Genomic DNA, 25693 nt, shown 5'->3' on the forward strand with positions numbered 1-25693 from the left:
TAAATTTCCCGGGAAATATCCGGCTGAAACATCGCGGTATGATGACGTATGCGCGTGACGAAGTCCGAGTAACGGAAGTTATGGTACCCCGTAGAATCCTATACAAAAAGCTCTGTTTTCATTTCATAATTCCACAGTATTCTGGACATCTTTTGCAATTTTTTTAATGAACAATGAAGGCTGCAAAGAAGACAGTTGTAGGTGGGATCAGTGTATTAGCAGCGGACTACAGCAACACAACCAGGAGGACTTTGTTGGAGCGCTAGCCGCGCTAGCCGCGCTAGCCGCGCTAGCCGCGCTAGCCGCGCTAGCCGCCGACTTCACCTTGACTTCCTACGTCTCCAGGCCGCCAAACACATCGGGTGAAGTCCTTCGTCCTTCTGCCGATCGCTGGAACGCAGGTGAGCACGGGTGTTGATGAGCAAATGAGGGCTGGCTGGCATAGGTGGAGAGCTAATGTTTTTAGCATAGCTCTGTGCAGTCCGGTTGCTAAGTTAGCTTCAATGGCGTCGTTAGCACAGCATTGTTAACCTTCGCCAGCCTGGAAAGCATTAACCGTGTATTTACATGTCCATGGTTTAATAGTATTGTTGATCTTCTGTCTATCCTTCCAGTCAGGGGTTTATTTCTTTTGTTTCTATCTGCGTTTAAGCACGATGCTATCACGTTAGCTCCGAAGCTAAAGTGCTTCGCTGATGTATTGTCGTGGAGATAAAAGTCACTGTGAATGTCCATTTCGCGTTCTCGACTCTCATTTTCAAGAGGATATAGTATCCCAGGTGGTTTAAAATACAAATCCGTGATCCACAATAGAAAAAGGAGAGTGTGGAATCCAATGAGCCAGCTTGTACCTAAGTTACGGTCAGAGCGAAAAAAGATATGTCCTGCACTGCATTCTAGTCTTTCACTCTAACGTTCCTCATCCACAAATCTTTCATCCTGGCTCAAATTAATGGGGTAATTGTCGCTTTCTCGGTCCGAATCGCTCTCGCTGCTGGTGTAAACAATGGGGAAATGTGAGGAGCCTTTCAACCTGTGACGTCACGCTACTTCCGGTACAGGCAAGGCTTTTTTTTATCAGCAACCAAAAGTTGCGAACTTTATCGTCGATGTTCTCTACTAAATCCTTTCAGCAAAAATATGGCAATATCGCGAAATGATCAAGTATGACACATAGAATGGATCTGATATCCCCATTTGAATAAAAAAAAATTCATTTCAGTAGGCCTTTAACAAAGAAGTACATGTCAAAGTCCTCCTGGTTGTGTTGCTGCAGCCAGCCGCTAATACACCGATCCCACCTACAGCTTTCTTCTTTGCAGTCTCCATTGTTCATTAAACAAATTGCAAAAGATTCACCAACACAGATGTCCAGAATACTGTGGAAATTTTCGATTAAAACAGAGCTGTTTGTATTGGGACACAATGGTGTGCCAATACTTCCGTTCACTCCGTGACGTCACGCGCATACGTCATCATACATAGACGTTTTCAGCCGGAAATTTAGCGGGAAATTTAAAATGTCACTTTATAAGTTAACCCGGCCGTATTGGCATGTGTTGCAATGTTAAGATTTCATCATTGATATATAAACTATCAGACTGCGTGGTCGGTAGTAGTGGCTTTCAGTAGGCCTTTAAGCTTTAAGAAAACCTTGAAAGGTGAAATAATTGAAAATGATAAAATATAGTAATTACTTTCATCCCATTGATTTTTTTGAACGTTGATGTTCCAGGTCAGGGGTCACCAACGTGGTGCCCGCGGGCACCAGGTAGCCCGTAAGGACCAGATGAGTAGCCCGCTGGCCTGTTCTAAAAATAGCTCAAATAGCAGCACTTACCAGTGAGCTGCCTCTATTTTTTAAATGTTATTTATTTACTAGCAAGCTGGTCTCGCTTTGCTCGACATTTTTAATTCTAAGAGAGACAAAACTCAAATAGAATTTGAAAATCCAAGAAAATATTTTAAAGACTTGGTCTTCACTTGTTTCAATAAATTCATTATTTTTTTTACTTTGCTTCTTATAACTTTCAGAAAGACAATTTTAGAGAAAAAATACAACCTTAAAAATGATTTTAGGATTTTTAAACACATATACCTTTTTACCTTTTAAATTCCTTCCTCTTCTTTCCTGACAATTTAAATCAATGTTCAAGTATTTTTTTAAATTTATTGTAAAGAATAATAAATACATTTTAATTTAATTCTTCATTTTAGCTTCTGTTTTTTCGACGAAGAATATTTGTGAAATATTTCTTCAAACTTATTATGATTAAAATTCAAAAAAATGATTCTGGCAAATCTAGAAAATCTGTAGAATCAAATTTAAATCTTATTTCAAAGTCTTTTGAATTTCTTTTAAAAATGTTGTTCTGGAAAATCTAGAAGAAATAATGATTTGTCTTTGTTAGAAATATAGCTTGGTCTAATTTGTTATATATTTTAACAAAGTGTAGATTGGATTTTAACCTATTTAAAACATGTCATCAAAATTCTAAAATTAATCTTAATCAGGAAAAATTACTAATGATGTTCCATAAATTCTTTTTTTAATTTTTTCAAAAAGATTCGAATTAGCTAGTTTTTCTCTTCTTTTTTTCGGTTGAATTTTGAATTTTAAAGAGTCGAAATTGAAGATAAACTATGTTTCAAAATGTTGTGTTTTCTCCTCTTTTAAACCGTTCAATTAAGTGTAAATATCATTAATTATTAATAATAACATAGAGTTAAAGGTAAATTGAGCAAATTGGCTATTTCTGGCAATTTATGTAAGTGTGTATCAAGTGTGTATCAATTAATCACTACCCAAGAAGTAGCTCTTGCTTTCAAAAAGGTTGGTGACCCCTGTTCCAGGTAATCTAATTTTCAGTGAAGGTATCGGTGTCACGGCGGAGGGGGGGTCGCAGCTTACTGCGGGGTTCGTTCCCCCGGGATGCAGACGGACAACTCCGGACAAGGCGTGCAGGTAGGAACACGACTTATTGTCGAAATCAAACAAGTACCAAAAACGGAAAACAAGTCAGGGGAAAAACGTGTCGATCGCACTGGACGCTAAGGCTAACACTTAGCATAGACTAGGAGACAAGGAACACTTGTGTAACTGTGGCATGAAGCAAACAATGAAGCCAGCCCGACTGACTGACAAAGGCAGGCTTAAATAATGCCTCTGATTAGTGATCGGGGAACAGGTGAGCGTCCCGAACACCAATCAGAGGCAGGTGAAAATAATAAGCAACCATGGTAACTAAAACAAACTCAAAACAGGAACTGAGGGAGTCCAAAACTAACCAAAAATACCAAAAACATGATCCGGGCCACGGATCGGGACAATAGGATAGGCAAATATAAGCTTTGGCTTCAGCCTATTCCTTTTTTAGTCATTTTTGTGTGTAAATGTGTATGATTGTTAAATATGTATAATCTGTACTGGTAAACTGCTCACACCAAATGGTTGATTATATGACCGAAATAAACTTATTTCCTTCATTCAAAACAAAAGCAGTTTTCTTCCAAGTCATATAGAAATGAATGACATTTAATGGAGGAATGTAGTTCTTCACAGAACTGGCACACATACTTCATTAACAAAAAGTATTGCTTGTGAATTGAGAATGGATTCTAAATGGAACCGTGCCAGGCCCAAAGATTCACAGCCCGGGGGCCGTACTTATCAAGCTTCTTAGAGTGCCAAGTCCTGAGAATTTGCGAAATTTAGTCCTACTCTCAAACTTAAGAATAAAAGCTTTTTATCAACGTTCTTAAGTCTAAGAATCACTCCTACTCTCCACGATATTTAAGAGACCTTCAGAGGTGTCTTAAGTGGTTAGGAGTTGCCAGCAGGGGGTGGCACTGAGGCGAGAGAGACGTGCGCCAACGTTCAGGGAACGGAACAATGTTTTGTTTTTTTGATGACGAGCAGCTGATCAAACGGTATCGTTTAGACAGAGCGGATATTATTTTTGTCACAGATTTAATACTTTTCGATTCCTTGTTGATTTCTGCATGTGTCTGCAGTGGGCTAGTATATATAGAGCCACCCACACCAGTTTCAAATTAGTTGCCTAATTAATGAATTGGAAAGAAAATGTTATGAGAGTAGCGTATGTGTGTGGCCGTGAGGTGAGTGACGTCAGTGAGTGTGTGGGCGAGAGAAGAGAGGGAGCGGTAGCGTGAGTGCCGGCGGGGACTAGTTTGTTTTGTATTATTTTGTAGTTTATTGTCAAAATATACACTCCCATTGTCCACTTAAATATTTCCAAGATATTTCTTTATTCTTAGACAACGGATTCCCTTCCGTGATTGGTCATTTCTATGGACACAGAAATGACGTCACCTAAAATTGCGTTTACGGCACATAGTAATGTCGTAATTCAGCTCTGAGTGTGACACTTAAGATTCAGTCCTACACTTCGCTGAAAGTGTGAGTAAGACGCTTGAGAACTAACTTTTAAGTGCAGTTTTCAGCGAATAATTTATTTACTCTTAAGTCAACTCTTAGCAGACTTCTTAGGAGTAATTCTGAGAAGCTTGATAAGTACGGCCCCTGATGTTTTGTACTAAAAACTAATTTATGGGAAATAAATCGTCATCAGTGATAATTTCTTAAGTGCAAAAAAAACATTGAAACATAAATGTAAATACAGTCTTAAATCAACTTTGACCAGTATTGGAATCCAGGACCGCCGCCTTACAAGACCAGCACTAATGCTGCGGGTCATTATATTATATTCCTGTCATCGACCACGCGGAAAGCAGCCGAGAATACATTTCCAGTAAAAGTTCAGAAGAAGTGCCCTGTCATTCATTATTGACATTTTACATACACTTATCCACGCGGAAACACACACTGCAAAAAGTGAAATGTAAGATGAAATATGTCAAATAAGGGTGATATTTGCTTATTTTCTGTCTGATAAGATCATTCTTCTCACTAAGCAGATTTGATGTTAGAGTGTTTTACTTGTTTTAAGTGTTTTGGTCCTAAATGATCTCAGTAAGATATTACAGCTTGTTGCTGAGATGTGATGACCTATATTGAGTAAAACATGCTTGAAACTAGAATATCAACTGATGCACTGCAAAAAGTCAGTGTTCAAAAACAAGAAAAAAAACGATACAAAAATGAGGGGTATTTTATTTGAACTAAGCAAAATTATCTGCCGATAGAACAAGAAAATTTGGCCTGTCAAGACTTTCCAAAACAAGTCAAATTAGCTAACCTCAATGTAAATAATGATTGTAAATAATTAGGGATGTCCGATAATGGCTTTTTGCCGATATCCGATATGCCGATATTGTCCAACTCTTTAATTACCGATACCGATATCAACCGATATATGCAGTCGTGGAATTAACACATTATTATGCCTAATTTGGACAACCAGGTATGGTGAAGATAAGGTACTTTTGAAAAAAAATGAATAAAATAAAATAAGATAAATAAATTAAAAACATTTTCTTGAATAAAAAAGAAAGTAAAACAATATAAAAACAGTTACATAGAAACTAGTAATGAATGAAAATGAGTAAAATGAAGTGTTGCAGGTTAGTACTATTAGTGGAGCAGCAGCACGCACAATCATGTGTGCTTACGGACTGTATTCCTTGCAGACTGTATTGATATATATTGATATATAATGTAGGAAGCAGAATATTAATAACAGAAAGAAACAACACTTTTGCGTAAATGGGGGAGGGAGGTTTTTTGGCTTAGTGCACTAATTGTAAGTGTATCTTGTGTTTTTTATGTGGATTTAATACAAAAATAAATTAAAAAAAACAACAACAAAAAAACGATACTGATATTAAAAAAAAACGATACCGATAATTTCCGTTATTACATTTTAACGCATTTATCGGCCGATAATATCGGCAGACCGATATTATCGGACATCTCTATAAATAATGTAAATAATTCAATGTATAAACTCTGATGATTAACTTGTGTGATGACTGTATTATGCTGATAGTATATATCTGTACCATGAAATGATTAACGTGGACTTAAACACGTTGAAAAACTTATCGTCACGGTTTGGTTGCAGCTTACTGCGAGGTTCGTTCTCCCGGGATGCAAACGGACGACTCCGGGCAGGACTTGCGGGTAGGAACATGTTTTAATTATCCAAAACTCAAAGAGGTACAAACAAAAAGGAACGCAACGCGCTGATCGCACTTGGAGCTAAAACACAAAAACTTAGCGCAGGAAACAGAAGCTAACAGTTAGCATGGACTATGGACAAGCAATACTCAAGAGAACTGTGGCATGAAACTAACAAGACTTACGTGGCGAGGCATGAGGCAAACAATGACGCCAGGACGACTGACTGGCAAAGGCAAGCTTCAATAATGCCTCTGATTAGTGCTCGCGAAGCAGGTGAGCAGGCAAACACTAATCAGAGCCAGGTGGAAATAATAAGGAACCGTGATAACAAACAAGGGTGCACAAAAACAGGAACTAAGGGAGTCCAAAACTAACAGAACATTACAACAACATGATCCGGACCACGGATCATGACTTATTGGGGTGTTACTGTAACCCATATGGAAATATAGTGTCACTAATATATTCTCCTATTATTCATTTCTAATCTATGGTGTGCCAAAGTCACTTTGGTCACTTAAAAAATGTTAAACTTGATGTGTCAAAGTCATGTGGTCACTACAGGGTTAAATTAATGATACATGCACGCAGCACGTTATTCACATGTTGGCCAGTAGAGGTCGCATGCACCTTTCTCATTCCAGACATTCCTTCACTGAACGTCAAAGAGTGAAGGCACGAGTCATATCGTTGTGTTACAAAGACAAGGTTTATAAGTTAAAATACTTGTCACTCCTCAAACCGAGTGTTGGAAAAGCAGCATAAGATAGCCTGGTTCCAGTGGGAGCTGGATTGCTGTGTTTTGTGCTGCTGAGAACTTCAGTAAGTGTTACTTTGTGAGTGAGGCCTACTAGCAAGCCTGTTAGCCTAGCCATCCTGTTAGCGCTAAAGAGAGGAGTTTGATAACAAGACACAGAGTTAAAATGTACAAAACCAATTGGAGTAATATGATGTCTTGAGAGAATGCCCTGTGACATGTTAGCATGTTGCAGTTGGATAACTTTATTGTATTTTCGTTTTGTGTAAAAGAGAGGTTTATTTAATGTTACTGTGTTCAGCCTTAGCAGTGAGCAGAGGAGCTGCATTCATTTCAATGCTGCTAAAAGCACCCTCGTCATTCTGCTTAAAGGGGAACTGTTGATACATTTCATTTATTAAATTGATACAGTTAAAATGATAACCATTATAATACATGATGACCAAAATGTGATTTCAGTTAAATAATCATTTATTTTATTTTGTGATGGTTTAAAAAGTGATAATTCACAGTTCATAATTTAAAGATAAAAGGGTAAAAATCCTTAAATGGATGTAACTCATTTCATTCATTGAAGTCATAAGTAAGAGGTGAAGCTACTATAGTTTTCATGATTTGATGCTGCTGTTAAAGTCTTACAGACTTATATGGAGTACAGTGTGAACCGACCAGTATTCATATATCCATAACTAAATGGTTAAAATGAGTAACTGTGTTTATTGATTTATAATTGAAGTTAATATGGTACCATATGGAAGAGAACTAAGAGTAAAAAGAGTATTCTAACTGATTACATTCTGTACTGCTATGTGCAGATTGGTTTTTGTATGATCCTGAAGTCTGGTTCCAAACTGGACTTGAGTTATGATGGCGAGCCAGTCCCAGTGAGTGAGAGTCTGCGGAGAGGGAGCGTGTGGATGTGGTGTGGCCAGCTGCATCGGTCTCCACACTCTGCAGCGACCTATAACTGAACTGATCCACCATCAGAGTCGCAAGTATCGAACCGAATCAGTATGGAATAACGGATTACAATAGAACTAAGGATTCCCAACCAAGGAATATAGACAGTGTTCAATTCATTACTACCCGGGTAGAATTTACTTTTTCAAAGGACAATTTAAAAAGGACATTTCTTCTATTTTGCTACTTTTGAATTTTTGCAACAGAGCTCTATTTTTATTTATTTTTGGGGGGTATTTACAATTTAAAAAGCACACTGTTCATGTGTTATTGTTTATTATTGTGCAATAAATTTGCCAGCAGTTGTTCTGTGGTCCACTAAGTACGTAACGTCTCATTGCGAGTCTCTCAATTATACAGCCAAGAACCTAGTAATCTTAATTGTTGTACTAACCTGCTATCCTACAGTAGGGGTGCTACACACTTGGCGAGCCAGCCAGGAGCGCTGTGATTCCGAATTCATACTGTGCGTACAATACAGAACAGCTCTGGCAACGTTTATTCACAAATTTTGTAATACCTCTGACTTTACACTTGAAATATGGATGTCATTAAGTCTGAAAACATTAAGGTACCCAGTTCAGTACTGGTCAGTGGCATGTCTGGTACTGAAGTAGATGAGGAGGTATTTGACTTTTTGAATCAATATGGGTCCATTGAAAGAGTGGTTAAAATTGACAGTTCCGATGCTAAATTCCCAAATTCTGCTATTGTTGAGTTTAAATCTGGGGAAGGTGTTAGTGTTCTTGCACGTGATTTACCATATAACAGACCTTCTTCAGATGACAAAATTACACACTATGTGCAACTTTTATCTAGTGTTTATGCTGCTAATGCAGGTTCGAACATAACCAAATTCTACCTGTGTGAGCTTGAAAGCATTGCAAAATTGAGTGGCACAGACTTTGAGAAAATCCTGCGAGAGGAGTTGGCCAGAATTCAAGAAAGCAGGCCAGCTCAACGAGATGAGGATGTTGAGCACCAAACCCCCTTGTCTACTTCTCACAAGAGTGGAGTTGAACCAGCATCAGTCCAAACCCCAACTCAGTCCACTCTAAATATGAATGCGGTCCCACTTAGACAAACCCTGCCTAGTGGTGCCAGATCACCCTTTCAGCTACCACTTGACCAAATTAACACACCTGAGGTGCAGAGAATGGTCGTGGAGCATATTGTAAAGAGCAGTGACATGTCGTCAACACACCATGCCAGGTTGAGGCCTTTCTCTGGGAAAACTCCCTGCCCCAGCCTGGAAGTCGATTATGACACTTGGCGTAGTAATGTCGAGTTCTACTTCAGCGATTCCACAATCCCTGACAAGCAAGTGGTCAGAAGGATTGTAGAAAGTCTCCTTCCTCCAGCTGTAAATGTTGTAAAGCATCTTGGGCCCCAGTCGAGCCCACGTGACTATTTGCATGCTCTTGACTCAGCCTACGGTACTGTGGATGATGCTGATGAGCTCTTTGCAGCATTCCTTACCACCGACGCAGAGCCGGGTGAAAAGGCTTCTGCTTATTTACATCGTCTACAGTCAATACTGAGCAAAGTAGTCAAGAGGAATGGCATTCCTGCCAGCGACGCAGACCGGCAACTGCTGAAACAGTTCTGCAGGGGATGTTTCAACAATAGTTTAATCACACATCTTCAGCTGTCCCAACTGCAGAAGGATGCCCCACCCTCATTCTCCGAGTTGTTGCTCTTAGTGAGGACGGAGGAAGACAAGCAGGCTGCCAGATCTCGTCGTATGAAGCAACATGTTGGATTTCACAAAGCTAAAGTGCTGTCTAATAATGTGAACGTGTACAAATCTGATACAGATGAGAGGGACGTAGCAGCCGTTGCTGTAAAGTACAACCATAATGAGAGTACAAAGAAAATACAAAAACAACTTGCACAACTTCAAGCCCAGTTGGCAAACCTGAAAGTGTCCATGGATGAATCTTCCACAAAGGCTACCTCCAAGGGAGCTAAGCAAAGAGAAACAAAAGCTGTGGGACGAACAAAGCAAACAGGATTTATAAATCATGTTCCTGTTGAGGAGCAAACAGGAACAAAGACTAACACAAGCTCCAAACAAAATGTTTCAAGTTATTCTCACAGAACCAAGCACCAATCTAAAATACCAAAAGGTTTAATTGGCAACAAATGCATCAGTAATGTGACTGTGTCAGGTGTAAATTGTAACTGCCTTCTTGACACAGGGTCTCAGGTGACCACAATTTCAAACTCATTCTACACAGAGCACTTGTCAGAACAGCCTATCCAGCCATTCAATCTTCTTGATGTGGAAGGTGCTAATGGTCAGTCTGTCCCATATTTGGGCTATGTAGAAGTCAGTATTAGGTTGCCAAAAGAGTTTATTGATACTGCACCCGAAGTGAACACTCTAGCATTAGTTGTCCCTGATCAACGCTCCAACAGTGACCTTCCTGTTCTAATAGGGACCAACTTACTTGATGTATTATATGATGAAGAGTGCCAATACAACACTCAAAAGACCACTTCAACTGTTCATGGCTACAAACAAATCCTCAGTGCACTTGAATTTAGACAAAAGCTAAAGAGCACTGGGCAAATAGGTCTAATGACACTCAAAGCGAAACCGCAGAAAGTTATTCCTGCACATGATAAAGTCCTTGTGGAAGGCCAGGTCAATGTCAATCTTGCAAATACGGAGAAATTGGCAGTTCTGGAACAGCCAAGAAAGTCTGTCTTACCTGGTGGCATTTTCGTTGACTGTTGCCTCGTCACTTTGCCCCAGCAGCCTCAGCACAAGTTGGCTGTTTGGCTGAGAAACGAGACAGACCATGACATAACACTACCCACAAACTGTATTGTCGCAGAACTGCATGTTCCTGATAAGATTGTTGAAAAAAGTCCATTACCTGACAAGAATGCAGCTACTGTGAACTGTTGTAGTGCAACATTTTCTCCAAATCAGTCCACAAACAACACCCTGACATTTGACTTCGGCAATTCTCCTCTACCAGAGGAATGGAAAACCAGAGTCACAGAGAAACTCAATGGTTACTCTGATGTGTTCGCACATCATGACCTTGATTTTGGTCATGCCACCAAAGTCAAGCATCGTATCAAGCTCAAGGACGAGACTCCTTTTAAACAGCGTTCAAGACCCATACATCCCAATGACTATGAGGCTGTGAGGAAACACCTTAAAACACTGCTAGAAGCTGGTGTGATACAGGAGTCCGAGTCACCCTACTCGTCACCCATAGTCGTTGTAAAGAAAAAGAACGGTGATGTCCGACTTTGTGTCGATTACCGTAAGTTGAATACGCAAACCATAAAGGATGCTTATGCACTACCAAACCTCGAAGAAGCATTCTCCGCCCTCACCGGGTCACAGTGGTTTTCCGTAATGGACCTCAAGTCCGGATATTACCAAATTGGTATGGAAGAGAGTGACAAAGCCAAGACTGCTTTTGTCTGTCCCCTGGGGTTTTGGGAGTTCAACCGTATGCCCCAGGGGATAACCAATGCGCCGAGTACATTTCAGCGCCTAATGGAGAAATGCATGGGTGACATTAACCTGAAAGAGGTGCTTGTGTTTCTTGATGATCTCATTGTGTTCTCTGCCTCCCTGGAGGAACATGAGGCCAGGCTTCTGCACGTCCTTCAACGGCTAAGAGAATATGGTCTCAAGCTTTCTCCCGAGAAGTGCAGATTCTTCCAAACGTCTGTACGTTATCTTGGACACATCGTCTCAAGAGATGGTGTCGAGACTGATCCCGAGAAAGTCATTGCACTGAAAACGTGGCCAAGGCCACAGACCCTAAAAGAATTGAAGTCCTTTTTAGGCTTCGCCGGCTATTATCGCCGCTTTGTCAAGGACTATTCTAAAATAGTGAAGCCCCTAAACAGTCTCACTTCTGGCTATCCACCTCTCAGAAAAGGCCAGAAGATGACGACATGTAAAGGGAAATATTTCAATCCAAAAGAGCCGTTCGCAGAACGATGGACACCTGCTTGTCAGGACGCTTTTGAATGCATCATAGAGAAGCTCACATCTTCTCCCATCCTGGGGTTCGCAGATGCAAAGCTCCCCTATACACTGCATACGGATGCTAGTACTACTGGTTTAGGAGCTGCTTTATACCAAGAGCAGGACGGCCAATCAAGGGTCATCGCCTATGCCAGTAGGGGCCTTTCATCTAGTGAGGCCAGATATCCAGCACACAAGCTGGAGTTTCTAGCTTTAAAATGGGCAATCCTAGAGAAGTTCCAGGACTATCTCTATGGTAACAACTTCACTGTGGTAACGGATAACAATCCGTTAACTTACATACTCACCTCAGCTAAGCTAGATTCTGCCAGTTATCGCTGGCTAGCAGCCCTTTCTACGTTCAATTTCAACATCAAGTACAGGGCTGGAAAGAGCAATCAAGATGCCGATGGTCTCTCCAGGCGACCGCATGGAATGCTGGTTGAGGATGACGCTTCACTGGAAGAAAGAGAGAGAATAAAGCGGTTCACCTCACATCATCTATCATCGTCACCTGACCATCTAGACTTACCTGAAGATGCAGTTACAGCCCTTTGTCACCGACACCTGATAAGAGAAACCGACAACTTACCTTCCATCACGTTGGTTGAATCCCTAGCTCTCAACGCCAACGCTGTTCCAGACATCTACAGTGATGAAGAATTATTAGGTCATGTGACAGTACCCATCTTCAGTGAGGATGACCTCCGAGAACGTCAGGAAGCTGATCCTGCCATCAAACATGTTATTCATCTGTTGGAATCTGGAGGCCCAGTACCTCGGAACATTGGTCCTAATTCTCCTGAACTCACACTGATGCTCAAGGAGTGGAAGCGCCTTGAGATGAGAGACGGTCTCCTGTACAGGAAGCGGAAATGTGAAGAGGAAACGATCTATCAACTCGTTCTTCCAGAGTCCCTCAGAGTCACTGTACTCAAGTGTCTCCATGATGACATGGGACACATGGGCATAGACCGTACCATTGACTTAGTACGGTCAAGATTCTACTGGCCACGAATGGCTGCGGATGTTGAGCACAAGGTCAAAACCTGTGGCCGTTGTGTTAGGAGGAAGACTCCGCCTGAGAAAGCAGCACCGCTGGTCAGTATCCAGACAAATAGGCCAATGCAATTAGTCTGCATGGACTACCTATCACTGGAGCCTGATTCCCACAATACTAAGGACATTCTGGTCATCACAGACCACTTTACAAAATATGCAGTAGCCATACCCACGAAAGATCAAAAAGCTACTACTGTTGCAAAGTGTCTGTGGGAGCAGTTCCTGGTTCACTACGGCTTTCCTGAACGCTTGCACAGTGATCAGGGAAGAGATTTCGAATCCCACACTATTAAAGAACTGTGTGCCATAGCCGGTATCAAGAAAGTGAGAACCAGTCCTTATCACCCGAGGGGAAACCCGGTTGAGCGGTTCAACCGCACGCTTCTTGGCATGTTGGGTACTCTGAAAGAAAAAGAGAAGAGTCACTGGCGTGATTTCGTTAAACCACTCACACATGCCTACAACTGTACCAGAAGCGAGGTCACCGGGTTCAGTCCCTATGAGTTAATGTTTGGGAGACAACCCAGGCTTCCAGTCGATATTGCATTCAACCTACCCGTAAGGGAAGGAACACCAGTATCTCACTCCCAATATGTGCGAAATCTCAAGTCTCGACTGGAGGAGAGTTATCAAACAGCCATTGAAAACTCCCAGAAGGTTGCTGAGAGGAATAAGCAGCAGTGGAATAAACGAGTCAGAGAGTCTGCACTTGAAGTGGGAGATAGAGTACTGGTGAGAAATGTCCGTCTGAGGAACAAACACAAACTCGCTGACAAGTGGGAGTCCGCTGTGTACAGTGTCTTACAACAGATGGGCGACTTACCTGTTTACAAGGTTCAGCCAGTAGATGAAGATGGTCCAGTCCGCACTTTACACAGGGATCTTCTGCTGCCATGCGGGCAATTGGTTGAAGTCGAGGATGAGGAACCCAATCAGCCAAGGCCGATTCGTCGTCCCAGGACAAGACAATGTTCTCCTCAGGTCCAAGAAGAGGAAAGTTCTGAGTCTGAAGAGGAGTACACAGTCCTTCCCGAGGAAACCTCAGCTCTCACTGAGAAGAGATTTACAAAGGTCTATGACATCCCTAAACAGCTGGTTGTAGCTGACAATCCTCCCACAGAAAAGGAAGTGGGCGAGACACTACAAACCCAATCACAAGTGGAGTCCTCTGCTGGTAATGAGCCTGCGTTGCGAGTTGAAAAAGAAAAGGAATTTCCTGAAGTGGTTGGAGATCACCAGTTGGAGAGTAATGAAAATGGAAAACCGGGAAATGACACTGAAATTCCAGAAGCTCAAGATACTCAAGGCGAGGGAACCGACTTACCTGATGACTGTGGGGAAGGCAATATGGTACGCCGATCTATAAGGTCACGGCGGCCACCAGACCGATTGAACTACCCACTGTTGGGTAAACCCTTCATCTCTTTTGCTCAAAGTCTTTTAGACAGTTTCAATCACGCACTCATTTCCTTAGGTGACTACGACAGTCATGAGGTTATAGCAATTTGAGTCAAGATGTTATAGCACATGAAGGGACTCATGCTGACTTAAGGGGGGAGTGTGTAACCCATATGGAAATATAGTGTCACTAATATATTCTCCTATTATTCATTTCTAATCTATGGTGTGCCAAAGTCACTTTGGTCACTTAAAAAATGTTAAACTTGATGTGTCAAAGTCATGTGGTCACTACAGGGTTAAATTAATGATACATGCACGCAGCACGTTATTCACATGTTGGCCAGTAGAGGTCGCACGCACCTTTCTCATTCCAGACATTCCTTCACTGAACGTCAAAGAGTGAAGGCACGAGTCATATCGTTGTGTTACAAAGACAAGGTTTATAAGTTAAAATACTTGTCACTCCTCAAACCGAGTGTTGGAAAAGCAGCATAAGATAGCCTGGTTCCAGTGGGAGCTGGATTGCTGTGTTTTGTGCTGCTGAGAACTTCAGTAAGTGTTACTTTGTGAGTGAGGCCTACTAGCAAGCCTGTTAGCCTAGCCATCCTGTTAGCGCTAAAGAGAGGAGTTTGATAACAAGACACAGAGTTAAAATGTACAAAACCAATTGGAGTAATATGATGTCTTGAGAGAATGCCCTGTGACATGTTAGCATGTTGCAGTTGGATAACTTTATTGTATTTTCGTTTTGTGTAAAAGAGAGGTTTATTTAATGTTACTGTGTTCAGCCTTAGCAGTGAGCAGAGGAGCTGCATTCATTTCAATGCTGCTAAAAGCACCCTCGTCATTCTGCTTAAAGGGGAACTGTTGATACATTTCATTTATTAAATTGATACAGTTAAAATGATAACCATTATAATACATGATGACCAAAATGTGATTTCAGTTAAATAATCATTTATTTTATTTTGTGATGGTTTAAAAAGTGATAATTCACAGTTCATAATTTAAAGATAAAAGGGTAAAAATCCTTAAATGGATGTAACTCATTTCATTCATTGAAGTCATAAGTAAGAGGTGAAGCTACTATAGTTTTCATGATTTGATGCTGCTGTTAAAGTCTTACAGACTTATATGGAGTACAGTGTGAACCGACCAGTATTCATATATCCATAACTAAATGGTTAAAATGAGTAACTGTGTTTATTGATTTATAATTGAAGTTAATATGGTACCATATGGAAGAGAACTAAGAGTAAAAAGAGTATTCTAACTGATTACATTCTGTACTGCTATGTGCAGATTGGTTTTTGTATGATCCTGAAGTCTGGTTCCAAACTGGACTTGAGTTATGATGGCGAGCCAGTCCCAGTGAGTGAGAGTCTGCGGAGAGGGAGCGTGTGGATGTGGTGTGGCCAGCTGCATCGGTCTCCACACTCTGCAGCGACCTATAACTGAACTGATCCACCATCAGAGTCGCAAGTATCGAACCGAATCAGTATGGAATAACGGATTACAATAGAACTAAGGATTCCCAACCAAGGAATATAGACAGTGTTCAATTCATTACTACCCGGGTAGAATTTACTTTTTCAAAGGACAATTTAAAAAGGACATTTCTTCTATTTTGCTACTTTTGAATTTTTGCAACAGAGCTCTATTTTTATTTATTTTTGGGGGGTATTTACAATTTAAAAAGCACACTGTTCATGTGTTATTGTTTATTATTGTGCAATAAATTTGCCAGCAGTTGTTCTGTGGTCCACTAAGTACGTAACGTCTCATTGCGAGTCTCTCAATTATACAGCCAAGAACCTAGTAATCTTAATTGTTGTACTAACCTGCTATCCTACAGTAGGGGTGCTACATTACCATTTAGTGGTCAATTGTATGGAATATGTACTGTACTGTGCAATCTACTAATACAAGTTTCAATCAATCAATGAAGCCAAAAATAGCTTAAAATAAGTATATTCTCACTAATAACAAGAGCACTTTTCTTGGTAGATATGTTGAAAATGTGTTCTTAAATGAAGTAAATGCTAGTGCCATTATCTTGACATAATGATATGCGCTCGGCATCATGATTTTTTTTTTTCATGCTTGAAATAAGAAATGATGACTTTAAAAAAGTAGTTTTCTACTTGTGAGTGTTGATGACACAACAGTTGATATTCTAGTTTCAAGCATGTTTTACTCAATATAGGTCATAACATCTCAGCAACAAGCTGTAATATCTTACTGACATCATTTAGGAGCAAAACACTTAAAACAAGTAAAACACTCTAACATCAAATCTGTTTAGTGAGAAGAATGATCTTATCAGACAGAAAATAAGCAAATATCACCCTTATTTGACATATTTCATCTTACTGAACATTTCAGTTTTTGCAGTGTGCAAAGCTGTGTCATCAACACTCACAAGTATAAAACTACTTTTTTAAAGTCATCATTTCTTATTTCAAGCATGAAATAAAAAATCATGACTTTGACACAATTGTGTCTCATAATTAAAACAGATGACAGCCAAATGGACTTTGCTGTTTTATTTTCAATGAAACAATAGAAAATAGGTACTCATATAGTAGTACAGTTGGCACAGTACAGTAAACTGACAGTTAATATTTCAAACATTTAACATTTCAAACAATTTTGAACAGAAATAGTTCATGCACATTCAGGTAAATTCTTCAAAATTACAATAAAAAAAAATTGTCCTGGGACGGGCTGTAAATATATATATATATATATATATATATATATATATATATATATATATATATATATATATATATATTCCTTGCACACTAATTGACTGAAAGAGCACGCACTTGGTGCGATGATGTCATGTTATCGATGGAAAAATGCATTTTTAGACAATATAATTTGCCTGAGCGGCTAGGAGACCCCGAGAGTAACAAGCGCTTGCCTTGTTGCCTTTCCATTAAGAACAATAAATTAGCTTTTAGTATAAGTTTGCTGGTTTCAAGAAATGTAATGCCGAGTGCATATCATTATGTCAAGATAATGGCACTAGCATTTACTTCATTTAAGAATATTTTTCAACATATTGAGCAAAAAGGTCTCATATTTGTTTTTTCTACCAAGAAAAGTGCACTTGTTATTAGTGAGAATATACTTATTTTAAGTTGTTTTGGGTTCATTGAGGTTAGCTAATTTTACTTGTTTTGGAAAGTCTTGACAAGCCAAATTTTCTTGTTGTATTGGCAGATAATTTTGCTTAGTTCAAATAAAATACCCCTCATTTTTGTATTTTTTTCTCACTTGTTTTTGAACACTGACTTTTTGCAGTGCAGGCTCCTGCTAATCACTGACATTTTAGCAACATGTAATATAAAACCGAGGCAGTGTTTATGATTGTCCTCAATCATTTCAATGAAAGTATTTTCCTCTCAAAAAGTCTACACACAAAACCTGCAAGTACGACATTATTTGTCGTCACTTTATTATTCCCACAATGCTGACAATTGAGCTGAGGTTCATCACGTTTCGACTCATCCTTAAGAGGGTCGTATCGCTTAATTGGAACGCACCTGTGGTCAATTCTGTGGACGTGAAATGGTTTGGCAAGGCACACACCTGTCTGTGAAAGTCCCATCGGAGCAGAGTGGCCGCCATCATCTGTACATGCACGACGTTCGGAACCACCAGGAATCCTCCAAGAACTTCCAGCTGTCTGAACTGAGAGGGGGTTGTGAAAAGAAGAACGGAGAACCTTCCAGAAAGACAAGTCTGAAGCAATCCACCAAGTGGCCAAAGGGAAGCCACTCCTTAGTAAAAAAGGCACAACACAGCCTGCATGGAGGCGACCAAACACCAGCAGAAGTATTCTGACTAAGCAAAGAAATGATCTGGACTAAGTCTGAATGCAAGTCTTCATGTTTAGAGGAAACCAGATCAGCACTTGGCCCAAAAGCTTGGCTACTGTGAAGCAGAGGTGGCAGCAGACTGCTGTGGGGAGGAATGTTCAGTGTCAGGATAGACGGAAAGATGAATGCAGCCATGTCAGAGACCTCCTGGATGAAAAACTGCGAGGGTTCATTGTCCAGCTGGAAGCACAGTAAACACACAAGAATGTGTCAGCCAAGTAAGAATGTGTCCATTAGCCACTTATGCAGTCAAATAGTCCATTTAATTGCAATTAAACATGACATCATTTGTGTAAATAGGATCCCTGAAACTGTGAACACAATCTTGTCTTGTTCCATACAAGATGTTTGGAGATGTACCCTTATTTGTGACATTTACCAACCTGATTGATTGAGAAGTTTATTGACATCTTAAATGTGACCTGTAATGCTTTAAAAAGGCAAATGGATGGCACAAAAAGCTAAAAGGCTTGTTTCCGTTAAATATTCATCACATTTGATACATTCAATAACAAAAGATATATAACCTGTAACATGTATATAAAAAATTACGTTAAAAAATGTATAAATGATGTACATATACACAGTATACATGGCAGCTGATTTGAAAAACAATATACACAGAAAATGGGGGGCGGGGGGGTTTATATACACTATATACAGTACATGACACTATGTACATGTTGACTCCAAGAGTGTGCAAAACACAATGAGAAAATATATATACACTATAACCACATATAAATATATATACACTATAACCACATATAAATATATATACACTATAACCACATATAAATATATATACACTATAACCACATATAAATATATATACACTATAACCACATATAAATATATATACACTATAACCACATATAAATATATATACACTATAACCACAAATACACATATATACACTATAACCACATATAAATATATATACACTATAACAGATATAAATATATATACACTATAACCACATATAAATGTATATACACTATAACCACATATAAATATATATACACTATAACAGATATAAATATATATACACTATAACCACATATAAATATATATACACTATAACCACATATAAATATATATACACTATAACCACATATAAATATATATACACTATAACCACAAATACACATATATACACTATAACCACAAATACACATATATACACTATAACCACATATAAATATATATACACTATAACCACATATAAATATATATACACTATAACCACATATAAATATATATATACACTATAACAGATATAAATATATATACACTATAACCACATATAAATATATATACACTATAACATATAAATATATATACACTATAACCACATATAAATATATATACACTATAACAGATATAAATATATATACACTATAACCACATATAAATATATATACACTATAACCACATATAAATATATATACACTATAACATATAAATATATATACACTATAACCACATATAAATATATATACACTATAACAGATATAAATATATATACACTATAACCACATATAAATATATATACACTATAACCACATATAAATATATATACACTATAACAGATATAAATATATATACACTATAACCACATATAAATATATATACACTATAACAGATATAAATATATATACACTATAACCACATATAAATATATATACACTATAACCACATATAAATATATATACACTATAACCACATATAAATATATATACACTATAACCACATATAAATATATATACACTATAACCACATATAAATATATATATACACTATAACCACATATAAATATATATATACACTATAACCACATATAAATATATATACACTATAACCACATATAAATATATATACACTATAACCACATATAAATATATATACACTATAACAGATATACCGGTAAATATATATACACTATAACCACATATAAATATATATACACTATAACCACATATAAATATATATACACTATAACAGATATAAATATATATACACTATAACCACATATAAATATATATACACTTTGTTTTTGTCTTGTCTACACTTTTTTTGAAGCCTCTTTCTTTGCGCTGTCCTCCAAATCTAAACGTCAGACGTGGAAATGATCGGGGTGATGGACGGCTGGCAGCGCTTCATAGCAGCAGTCGACCTCCAGGGACCCAACTCCCCCACCCCCCTGTTGCGAGTTGTCGTGATTAAATGTAACGTGTTTATGTGTGCATGGCATGGACGTTTTTTCCCACTCCAGACTAGGCCCCCTTAGGAGCCCAGTCTAGATTGTATTTTTTTACTCATCTTCTCCCCCGGCGTTTTACCTTTTTCCCACCTTTTACGGGGCGCCTCGTGGCGACCCATCAGCGTTCCTGTTCTGTAACCCTGTGCACTGTTTGTTTCTCTAATCTTGAACGGGTTTGTGCTGAAAACATAGTTTCGTTGTACTTGTTGCAATGACAATAAAGACCTATCCTATCCTATTGCGCCTAACCCTATAAACAATGTCAAATACAAGACGAGCTTCCAAAAATGTATGAAATTTCCTTTGCACAACATATTATAAACACACCTTGTACACAACATAAACACTGTTCTATTATATACACAGTAAAGACATGTGAAATATCCTCGTACACATGTTAGTTACACCTTTGTACCAATTATATACTATATACAAACACTTCCATTATTATTTATATCCCACATTTAGTTAATTAACATTGATCATAGTATTAACTACTGTGTTAATAGTGTCGTAGAATTTCTGACCTTTTGACCTATATTTCTTGTCTTTTAAGAATGTCCGCTCATTTTCAATGCTCTTCTATTTTGTGCCATTGAATGGAGCAGTTGTGGGACAAAGGTGAATATGGAGTTATGCCAACCTGTCTACAGAATGTTTACATTTTCCAAATATGACTAAGAGATACAAGGTTGTTTTGGAACAGACAAAACCAAAACAAAACAATCGTGACGCACTAGATAAAAAACAATGACGCACAAGAGACATATAAAAAATGGCAGAAGACCGGAACTCGACAGTGATTTTGGCTTGTGTGTGTCTTGTTTACTCCGGAGTAACATGTGGTCTGTCTGCACGGCCAACTTAATTCAACCTGCACTTCTGATAATGGGTAAATAAATGTGTTGTACTAAACTACTTTTGTTGCCTGCTTAAGCTTCGGACAATCCACTACAATAGTGGATTGTATTTATATAGCGCTTTTCTCTAGTGACTCAAAGCGCTTTTTACATAGTGAAAGCCAATATCTAAGTTACATTTAAACCAGTGTGGGTGGCACTGGGAGCAGGTGGGTGAAGTGTCTTGCCCAAGGATACAACGGCAGTGACTAGGATCGAACCTGGAACCCTCAAGTTGCTGGCACGGTCACTCTACCAACCGAGATATACCGCCCCCGGGTATACCTCGTAACTACAGGGCATCACAAAAGTGAATACTCCCTTCCAATTCCAATTCATCAACACGTGTCAAGACACAATAACAATGTTACGCGTCAAATCCGATCTAACTACCATAACAAAATGAAAAATCGTCATACATTACAATCATGCTTTATGATGTAATCTGTGATCTTTCTACCTAAATATATGTTTTCTGGCAGATTGAAATGAAGTGTAGATTACTTTATAACCTGTTCTGATTGATAGTCTGCAATTACAGAATGTTCAGCAGGCTGAATATTACATTTTAAAAATAAATAGAGTAGGTAAAACATTGTCGTGCAGAGGTATGAATACCATTAACAACATGTCTGAAGCATTTATTTAGGTAGCGATATCACAAACTAAATCACCAAACATCTTTGAGACTCAAACCATGATCGTAACAATCCACATGTTGTGGTAATGATGTGCGAAACTGGTATCCAAACATGGTGTAGCTCCTCTCTCCTGAATGCAAGTGCTTCTATAGCAGGAATACAAATTCTGTATTCCTACGAAATACAAAATCTGGCAAGACACTAAGTAATTTTTTTATGGTCATTAAAAGCATGTTTAAGTCCATTAAAAAAAATAAAAAAAATAAAAAAGAGCATAATGTTTAAAAAAACATTTAATGAAACAAAAGTAATTGTCCAGTTATTGTAATTAAAACTTGAAAATGATCTGTCTAGGTTGCACTTATTAATGATGAACGATGACATTTATCTGCCATTAATTTTGAGTTAACTATCTGAGATGAACTGGGAGTTAAATATGAACAAACTGCAAATAATCGCGATTCAACATTTTAATCGTTTGACATATTTATAAGCAGTATATATTTACTATCTATTACTGTATCAATACCTTTGATTATATCTACCTAGGCCACCTTGGGTCAGATTTATTGATGACTGCATATTTAATGAATACTTGGACTGGACTTTCACTATTATGTTAGATCCACTATGGACTGGACTCTCACTATTAAGTTAGATCCACTATGGACTGGACTCTTACACTATTATGTTAGATCCACTATGGACTGGACTCTCACTATTATGTTAGATCCACTATGGACTGGACTCTCACACTATTATGTTAGATCCACTATGGACTGGACTCTCACTATTATGTTAGATCCACTATGGACTGGACTCTCACACTATTATGTTAGATCCACTATGGACTGGACTCTCACTATTATGTTAGATCCACTATGGACTGGACTCTCACACTATTATGTTAGATCCACTATGGACTGGACTCTAACACTATTATGTTAGATCCACTATGGACTGGACTCTCACACTATTATGTTAGATCCACTATGAACTGGACTCTCCCACTATTATGGTAGATCCACTATGGACTGGACTCTCACACTATTATGTTAGATCCACTATGGACTGGACTCTCACACTATTATGTTAGATCCACTATGGACTGGACTCTCACACTATTATGTTAGATCCACTATGGACTGGACTCTAACACTATTATGTTAGATCCACTATGAACTGGACTCTCCCACTATTATGTTAGATCCACTATGGACTGGACTCTCACACTATTATGTTAGATCCACTATGGACTGGACTCTCACACTATTATGTTAGATCCACTATGGACTGGACTCTCACACTATTATGTTAGATTCACTATGGACTGGACTCTCACTATTATGTTAGATCCACTATGGACTGGACTCTCACTATTATGTTAGATCCACTATGGACTGGACTCTCACTATTATGTTAGATCCACTATGGACTGGACTCTCACACTATTATGTTAGATCCACTATGGACTGGACTCTCACACTATTATGTTAGATCCACTATGGACTGGACTCTCACTATTATGTTAGATCCACTATGGACTGGACTCTCACTATTATGTTAGATCCACTATGGACTGGACTCTCACACTATTATGTTAGATCCACTATGGACTGGACTCTAACACTATTATGTTAGATCCACTATGGACTGGACTCTCACACTATTATGTTAGATCCACTATGGACTGGACTCTAACACTATTATGTTAGATCCACTATGGACTGGACTCTAACACTATTATGTTAGATCCACTATGGACTGGACTCTCACACTATTATGTTAGATTCACTATGGACTGGACTCTCACTATTATGTTAGATCCACTATGGACTGGACTCTCACTATTATGTTAGATCCACTATGGACTGGACTCTCACACTATTATGTTAGATCCACTATGGACTGGACTCTCACACTATTATGTTAGATCCACTATGGACTGGACTCTCATACTATTATGTTAGATCCACTATGGACTGGACTCTCACACTATTATGTTAGATCCACTATGGACTGGACTCTCACACTATTATGTTAGATCCACTATGGACTGGACTCTCACTATTATGTTAGATCCACTATGGACTGGACTCTCACACTATTATGTTAGATCCACTATGGACGGGACTCTAACACTATAATGTTAGATCCACTATGGACTGGACTCTCACTATTATGTTAGATCCACTATGGACTGGACTCTCACACTATTATGTTAGATCCACTATGGACGGGACTCTCACACTATTATGTTAGATCCACTATGGACTGGACTCTCACTATTATGTTAGATCCACTATGGACTGGACTCTCACACTATTATGTTAGATCCACTATGGACTGGACTCTCACACTATTATGTTTAATCCACTCGAGTTGGGGGAGGGTTGTGGGGTGGGTATTTCGGGGGGTCCCCACATCTTTGGTCCCCTCCAAGGTTTGTCATTGTCATCCCATTGGGTTGAGTTTTTCCTTGCCCTGATGTGGGATCTGAGCAGAGGATGTTGTTGTGGCTTGTGCAGCCCTTTGAGACACTGGTGATTTAGGGCTATATAAGTAAACATTGATTGATGATTGATTGAATCCTTAAAGACATCTAATGTGCCTCCTAAGCTTGGGGTCTTGGTGACTGACCACAGACTCACCTCAACAACCACACCAGACCCGTACAAGTCCTCTGGTCATTAGCGCCGCTGGGCCACACCAGTCTTGACGGCCGCGTTCGCAGCCTTTTCTCTCTCTTTGGCCAACTCCATCTCTATCTTGGCTTGGATTTTATCCCAGTCCACTTCAACCTGAGAGGAAGATGACAAAGAGATCTACATTTCCTGTGCATGGAAGTGATGAAAGCTCAAGTGTTTGTGTCACACTGGATGTGTAAACAGTGGGTGAAAAGCTCGTAAACCACAGGAAACTGTTAGAAACACTCTACTAGTTCAACTGTTGTGTAATTGCTGCACCAATCAATGCATGCAAGGAGCTCACCCCTTTAGTGTACTGCAGGAACCTCTTATTGCTCACCCCTTTAGTGTACTGCAGGAACCTCTTATTGCTCACCCCTTTAGTGTACTGCAGGAACCTCTTGTTGCTCACCCCTTTAGTGTACTGCAGGAACCTCTTGTTGCTCACCCCTTTAGTGTACTGCAGGAACCTCTTATTGCTCACCCCTTTAGTGTACTGCAGGAACCTCTTATTGCTCACCCCTTTAGTGTACTGCAGGAACCTCTTGTTGCTCACCCCTTTAGTGTACTGCAGGAACCTCTTGTTGCTCACCCCTTTAGTGTACTGCAGGAACCTCTTGTTGCTCACCCCTTTAGTGTACTGCAGGAACCTCTTGTTGCTCACCCCTTTAGTGTACTGCAGGAACCTCTTATTGCTCACCCCTTTAGTGTACTGCAGGAACCTCTTGTTGCTCACCCCTTTAGTGTACTGCAGGAACCTCTTGTTGCTCACCCCTTTAGTGTACTGCAGGAACCTCTTATTGCTCACCCCTTTAGTGTACTGCAGGAACCTCTTGTTGCTCACCCCTTTAGTGTACTGCAGGAACCTCTTATTGCTCACCCCTTTAGTGTACTGCAGGAACCTCTTATTGCTCACCCCTTTAGTGTACTGCAGGAACCTCTTGTTGCTCACCCCTTTAGTGTACTGCAGGAACCTCTTGTTGCTCACCCCTTTAGTGTACTGCAGGAACCTCTTGTTGCTCACCCC

At 39.1% G+C, this 25693-nt stretch overlaps 2 protein-coding genes across 3 annotated transcripts in view; one reads left to right on the plus strand and one right to left on the minus strand.

Moving 5' to 3' along the window:
• The first annotated feature begins 6540 nt into the window (after positions 1–6540).
• Positions 6541–16136, plus strand: LOC133658168 (uncharacterized). Of its 2 annotated transcripts, none has more exons than XR_009827409.1 (2): positions 6541–14838; positions 15589–16136. XR_009827409.1 is itself a non-coding variant. In XM_062059873.1 (2 exons), exon 2 carries the CDS (start codon positions 8362–8364, stop codon positions 14392–14394), a length of 6033 nt encoding a protein of 2010 aa, XP_061915857.1. In that variant the 5' UTR covers positions 6541–6925; positions 7676–8361; the 3' UTR covers positions 14395–16135. The 2 variants fall into 2 exon arrangements, 1 of the variants encoding a protein (XP_061915857.1); XM_062059873.1 differs by having other exon boundaries at positions 6541–6925; positions 7676–16135.
• A 1586-nt stretch (positions 16137–17722) lies between these two features.
• The window catches only part of ift80 (intraflagellar transport 80 homolog (Chlamydomonas)), a 107785-nt gene continuing 99814 nt past the window's right edge, over positions 17723–25693 (minus strand). The window contains exons 20-21 of the mRNA XM_062062003.1: positions 24631–24780; positions 17723–18356 (exon numbers count right to left, since the gene is read on the minus strand). Of these exons, the coding sequence (XP_061917987.1) occupies positions 24670–24780 (111 nt within the window). The 3' untranslated portion in view covers positions 17723–18356; positions 24631–24669. The remainder of the gene's footprint in view (positions 18357–24630; positions 24781–25693) is intronic.

The sequence above is a fragment of the Entelurus aequoreus genome, linkage group LG10, assembly GCF_033978785.1.
Source record: "Entelurus aequoreus isolate RoL-2023_Sb linkage group LG10, RoL_Eaeq_v1.1, whole genome shotgun sequence".
In the NCBI taxonomy this organism is placed as follows: domain Eukaryota; kingdom Metazoa; phylum Chordata; class Actinopteri; order Syngnathiformes; family Syngnathidae; genus Entelurus; species Entelurus aequoreus.